Source organism: Lipotes vexillifer, unplaced genomic scaffold (assembly GCF_000442215.2).
Source record: "Lipotes vexillifer unplaced genomic scaffold, Lipotes_vexillifer_v1.1 scaffold914, whole genome shotgun sequence".
Lineage (NCBI taxonomy): Eukaryota > Metazoa > Chordata > Mammalia > Artiodactyla > Lipotidae > Lipotes > Lipotes vexillifer.
The window spans coordinates 3,097,993-3,104,712 of record NW_006780388.1 but is presented as its reverse complement, the minus strand read 5'-3'; the positions used below and the strand labels follow the sequence as shown (position 1 = coordinate 3,104,712).

Below are 6,720 nucleotides of genomic sequence, written 5' to 3'. Positions count from 1 at the left end.
AGCAGGTGGAGCCGGTCAGGGAGGCCCGTGTGTCCCCTCCTGCTGGGATGGACATTTCTGACGCCCTTGAGTTCGGCGGGTCTTCCGTCCCTCTGGGATTTTGATATATCGCTTGGAAGGAAGTTCGGCAAGCTCCAGAGGAAGGCTCAGGACGGGATTGTATGCTGTGATGGACTGTGACTACATCCTCTGCGTCTCCCCTAGTTAAGTCACAGCATCCTCCGGAGTCTTGAGCCCTGCCACTCCCTGGCTGGTGGCACCAGGCAGTCATTGAACCTATTTCCTCATCTGTCACCGACTGAGGGGGATGTTGAGATCAAGTTCCCTCTAGCTTCTGACGTTTGTGGCTCTGGTGTCATAAATACCGAAGCAGCCTTGACACGGTGGCAGCCACCACGATGTCATGTGTCCCAGGAGGACAACGCCCAGGTCTGGAGTGTGAGTCCGGGGCTCTGGTTTGGCTCCTGCTGCCCAGGGACTGTACGGCTTTCCCGCCTTCAGAGCCTCCGTTTCGCCGTCCTGAAAAGAGGTGACTGCACACCATGGGGACAGAAGGGAGCAGGCGTCTGGACGTGCTCCATGGGGCTGTGCACCTCCATGTCCCTCACATCCAGGCCCGTGGGCACGGTGGCAGGGTGGCAGTGTGTTGGGTAGGCTGTTCCACCTGTGTCTGGGCTTCCCTGGCGGGCAGATGGGTGGTTCTCTGCTGCTCAGGTGTTGGGAGGGTGCATGTGGAGGAGGGCGGGCAGTCTGGCTTGTCCGGAGTGGATGGATGGATGGGCAGCGGAAAAGGTGGACCGAGGCCATGCGTCTGTGTCCCTCAAATATGAGCCCTGGAGAGTGGCTGCGGCGGGGTTGGTGGTCTGGGAGACCAGAGAGGGGGTGGTTAGAATCACCTTGCTCAGAGGTGGTGTGGAGCTTGCCTGGGAAAGTGGCAGCAGAAACGGGAAAGGGGAGAAGCCAGGTGGCCCCTGAGCAGCTAGAGGACTGTGGCTTGAAGTGGGTTATGAGGGAAGGCACTGGGTCCCAGGGGCCTGGGTGGGCGAGGGGCAGGGCAAGCTGTGGAGCCCCCAGCCTGTGCCGTGTCAGTTCCCAAGCTCTCACTGAGCCTTTGCTGTGTGATGCCTGGTGTGGCTCTTCCTGCTTTCACAGAGCTCGCTGCGGGGCTCCCATTCTTGTGCATCGTTTCTCTTCTGGTTCCTCGGATACTGACGTCTCACGGTGCAGACTCTCGCTAACCCTCTTTATGGCCTCAGAAACACAGACACAGGTAGAGTGTTGACTTCGGCCCTGTGCTTTTGGCTGGGCACACACCCACTCCCACCCCGAGGGAGAGCCCCCGCGCCCACTCAGTCTTGTTCAAAATTGTCTCCCCCCCTTACCTTCCTGCTGCTTCTGTCCTCTTTGCTTGCTTCTCTGTCTTCCCCCTTCGGTCATCACTGTTTTTGTCTGAACTTTTCCTGGGTCACCATCTCGTTCTACCAGTGTCTCTGATCCTGCTTCCTGGTTTTTTTCTGCTTGAGCTGCAGCCCTTGAAGGAGCCTGAGGTAAAGCGGTGATGCCTCTCCTCTTCCTCATCTGAAATTTCAGGGATGTACCAGGTGCCATGTTCTCCTTCCCCCCTAAAGTTTTGTGATTTTACTTTACTTTTAAAAATCACTCAAGGTCTAGAATGACGAGCACCAAATGTTAGAAATGGTTGCCTGAGGGTGATTTGCTTTCTTTTCTGAAAGTTCGTTTTGCTTTATTTTCCTCTACTGAGGACATACTGTTTTTGAAACGAGAGCCGGAGAGGCTGAGCATCTGTGCAGCTGACCTCTGGTGGGGGGAGAGTGGCTGGCTGCTCCGCAGTATGGTTGGCTGCCTTGTGGGCCTCCACGGAGCCACTTTTACTGTTGTACCTTCTTTCACATCTGCTGGTTTGGTGTATTCTGTGTGCTACCCCTTAGGTCCTTTTCAGCTCAGTGATGCTTCCATTCTGTTTTTCTTCACTGTTCATCCTCCGTGTCTCAGGTCACCAGTGTTGTAATCCAGTGAAATTTCACAAAAGCCAGCAAGACGTTTGCCTTATAGAATTTTTAACAATGTGTGTGTGTTACTTTCAAGTATATTGACACCGGCATGGGCTGGCAAAGGTAAACCTGAGCTGTGACTGTCAGCAAGTTGCCATTGTTTTGGAAAAAGAGAGTTTAGTGAGGGTTTTGTCAAAAGTTGAAAATGACACTGAAATCCCTTGTTGTGGGTGGTGCAGAGGTAGACAGACAGCCCTTCCTCAGATGAGTACACATGAGGAACTGTGGGCTCCAAATCAACCAGAACTTCTTTTGAGAGTGGCGTTTATTTATTTATTAATTAAATATTTATTTACTTGGCTGTGCCAGGTCTTAGTTTTGGCATGCAGGATCTAGTTCCCTGACCAGGGATCGAACCTGGGCCCCCTGCATTGGGAGCAGGGACTCTTAGCCACTGGACCACCAGGGAAGTCCCGAGAGTGGAGTTTAAACGGCACTCATAACCCAGTCTTCAGCTCATAACAAAGCGTCTCTGACCTACTAGAAATGGAATGAAACCGATTATCCCTGCAAATGTGCTCTAAGTTGCCACACCTGTTGAAAACATCTCGGGATGTGCTAAGCTCATTAATTAGGTCAGGGTTTGGTTCGGTTTGGTGAGGAATGGACAAAGTCAGACCGCGTGTTCATTGCGTCCTTTGCCCACTCTGGAGCTCAGAGATCCTGAGGTGCAGTTCTGTTGTGCCTGCGGGATAGGAAGGGAGCAGCTGTGAAACGCTTTAAACCTGATTATGTCTTATTCTGTAACAGTGTGTTTAGGACTGTGAAGGTTGAACATTCAAATATAGTGCTGGCCAGTGGCACTTTCTGCGGTGATAGTAAGGTCCTGTGTTGTCCGGCACAGGAGCCACTGGCCACATGTGGACACTGACTACTAGAAATGAGGCTGGTGTGACTGAGGAACTGGGGTTTTTATTTTATTTAATTTTAATTAGTATTTAAATTTAAGTAGCCTTGTTAGTGGCTGTCTAATTGGGCACTACAGCTCTGATGAACAGTGATTTCTGTTACCCACTCGTGTCGCTTTATGAAAGTAGCTCACTGCTAGCCTGATACACCTTTCCACATGAGAGAATCAAATGCATTCCATGTAGCCGAGTAGTTTTTTCTGCATGTATGAAAACATTCTGCTTTCTGATAGCTGACTGATGGGATCAACTGTTTTCTGATACTCATGTTGATGTAATTACATGCACAAAGACACAAAGTGCACACAAAGACACAACAAGGTGTAAGAGGGGAGAGTGACTCCCCCCCACACCCCCCGCCCCATACCCCAGGCAGCCCCTGCTCTTGTGTTTCTTCAGGGATAGTCTTTGCAAACATACGTGGAATAACGGGCTTTTACTTTTTCATTTCTTTTATTTCTCATGATTGTCTTTCATCCCCTTTGGAGGCGGAGCCCTGTCAAGGGGATTAGTGTGCACATGGCTGCCCAGGGCCCCCACCAGATTGACAAGGAAGTGGATCTTGATGGAAAAGCTCATGATTATCTCATTAAGAAAGCATTTAACAATAATCTGTATTTGTTTAGCTTTTCCTTTTTAAAGTACTTTTATTTTTATGATATTCTTTTCACCCTCGTTGTTCAGAGTTTGCAGATTTCTCACCATTGGATGGTCCTGCAGTTCCGTGAAAAGAGAATGCTGGTTATCACAGGGGTATGCTGGGGAGTTCCCCTTCCCTCTGAGAGGAAGGAACTGAGATGGGTGGGAGGTTTGGGTCAGGTGTAAAATTGTTATCTGTGACCTTTACCTCTGGTTTATTGCCTGCATTCTCCTGGGAGCACAGAGTTCTCAGTCCCGGCCTGGCGTTTGGTGCCCCCATGCTGTACTTTACGTGCGCTCCCCTCTTGGCGGGGTTTTCAAGGACTTGTCTTGAGATTAGGAACTGATGCTTTAAGAGCATTTGTGGGTTGTCGGTCACTCTCAGAACACCAGATTTTGTTGGTGGAAAGCGATCAGGAAAAAGGAGTTTTAAGACCTTTTTTTTTGGCCGCACTATGCGGCATGTGGAATCTTAGTTCCCTGAACAGGAATCGAACCCTTGCCCCCTGCAGTGGAAGCGTGGAGTCCTAACCACTGGACCACCAGGGAAGTCCCAGGACTTTTAAAAGGTGCTGAGGTATCACGTGGTCCATATTTAAGTATTGACTGTACCTCAAAGAAGGTAGTGTCTTATATACATTTAAATGTTTTCTTGAGTTTGAATTTCAATTTATTTGAAAAAATTTAACCTCAAACCTCAATTGAGAAGGAAAGACGCCGTGTGGTTTTAGTTCACAGTGGGAAAGGAGCTGTGTGCTTCGGCGGGACCTTGTCCTTGTGCTCTGGTGGTGCCACATAAATGCTCTCCTTTTACTCACTGTTTAAACTTTCTCTCGAGAGTCAGAGGTCAGGGCAGGACAATGTCACTCACTGGTGGAGCTGGGGGCGGGGCCCGGGTGGGCCCCGGGGCAGGCCGCTTTCCGACACAGATGGCTATATGGTTCTTTCTCTTGAAGGAGCTGACGGTAGCGGATCATCAGCTGGAAATGGGTCCGGGGTTGCCCCTGCCACCCCTGCAGGGGGCTCTCGCTCCTCCTCCCGGAACTTAGGGTCTTCAGGCGGTGAGAAGGAAGAAGGCAAGAAGGTGCGGCGTCAGTGGGAGTCGTGGAGCACAGAGGACAAGAACACCTTCTTCGAGGGGCTGTACGAGGTGAGTGGGTCCTGCAGCCCAAGGAGGTGGCTGAAGCTCCTGGCCTCTTACCCCTTGCCTGTGGGTCCCCAGGCACAGACCTTGACCTCTGACCTTGGCCCTTTACCTCCTTGCTGTGACTTTCAAAGCTGTTACTAGTGAGGTGGCTGTTAGGAAGTGTTTTCTTCATTTGCTTCTTTTCTTTTCTAAGATTCTCTGAAATACGTTCTGTCCTGAAGAGTGGTGCCCTTCCCTCAGGGCCTTCCTGTCACAGCTGAGTGAGCCGATTCAGGAGGGATATCCCTGAGAGGGAGGGGCCAGGGGACACTTGCCACATCAGTCGGAGCAGCCAGCACAACTCAGAGAGACATCACAGCTGACTGGGGACAGAGTGGCAAGTCCTAAACATAGAGAAGCTCCTCCCCCATCCCACAGCCCAGTGAAACGGCCGTGCTCCCTGCCAGCCATCTTTACTTCCGGGTTTTGTTTCTTCACATCTTTGTAGTTATAGAGAACATACTTTTTTATTAACGTTAAATGCATTTTTCATGGTGTTTTGTAGTTCTTTTGCTCAGTATTTTTTTAATGCTTATAAATATTCTGCTTCAGATGAAGGCAACTATAACCCACATGCTCACTGCCTGTTTTTGTAAATCAAGTTTTATTGGAACACAGCTCAGCCTCTTCACTTGTACATTGTCTTTGACTACAGTGTGGTTCCTGCAGTACCTGTGGCCCTGCAACACCTAAATATTTACCCTCTGGCCAGTCCATGTTCTACTTAACCATTTTCGTATTGTTGATTGTTGTGGTTCCTTCTAGATTCTGTTGTAAATAATGCTACCATGGACATCTTTGTGCACATTCCATATTTTAGACTTCTTCTTTGGGATGTAGTATCAAGAGTAGGTTACTTGGTCAGTGAGCCTTATTCTTTTACTGGTGAACTAATTGGAGTGATAGAAAAGTCTAGCCAAGCCTGTGAAAGAAGGCTCAGAGGAAGGAGGCTTTGGAACTGAAACCATGGAGTGTTCATAGATCAGGAGACACCTGACTGTGGGCAGAGAACAGGACACAGAGCCGAGTTCAGAGCTTTCCCGTGGCTGGCCTGCCCCCTTCCGGGGTCGATGGTTCAGTTCTGCCGTTCCTGGATAGAGGAGGCCACGTGTTGGTGCTGCCTGACTCTGTTGTCCGAGGAGAGAATGAAATGTCCACATGAGGCTTGTTCCAGTAGACGCGAAGTCATTCAAACACATTCAAGTGTGTTTCTTTTCTTCCCTGGACAGTTCTAGGGTAAAGTACAGAGGCTGTTCTTTTATAGATTATATGCCCAAATGGTGCCTTCTTTAAGCTGTTTGTTAGGCATAGAAGACTTGTGATTCCTGGAGTGTTCTCAGAATCAGCAGCCATTGCTGACTCTCACCTGAAATAGTTACTGCTTTGGTGTGGCCCCTCTGTCTTGGGGGAGAAAGTGGGCTCTGCAGGCAGTCTGGCTACTCAGTTGCAGGAGCGTGGGGGAGACATGGTTGTTGATGAAAAGCAGGAGAAGAAATCCGTGTTAATGACCTGCCCTTACCTTTCTTCAGGGGAATTAGTTCATTCCCCTCTCATCGGGCTAGGCTTCTTGTTTTAACTTTTCTACCAGGCAGGTGTTTTGAGGTCTCCTGAAATCCTTGATTAATAATAATAATAATTAATAATTGGCTATTCAGGTCACTTAATGCTTTCTACTGTTGGTACTATTGGTGTATCCCAAATTGTATGTGTGTGTGTGAGAGAGAGAGCGAGAGAGCGCATGCACAAGTGTGGGCTTTATGTCTGTTGCCGCGTGTGTCTGACCAAAACTCAGTGGGACTCTGGTGGGGCCTTGATGACCGGCTGGTCGGCTAGGGCGTATGTAACCACGAGCATCTTCACCTGTGGGGCGTGGTGCTCAGCACAGGCCTCTGCAGGGTTGATGAGGGCCCGCCCT

The 6,720-nt window shown here is 49.7% G+C and overlaps 1 protein-coding gene across 1 annotated transcript in view; it reads left to right on the top strand.

Moving 5' to 3' along the window:
* Positions 1–6,720, top strand: part of CRAMP1 (cramped chromatin regulator 1) — a 62,337-nt gene that overhangs the window by 5,966 nt on the left and 49,651 nt on the right. The window contains exon 2 of the mRNA XM_007453576.1: positions 4,576–4,769. Coding sequence (XP_007453638.1) covers positions 4,576–4,769 — 194 coding nt within the window. The remainder of the gene's footprint in view (positions 1–4,575; positions 4,770–6,720) is intronic.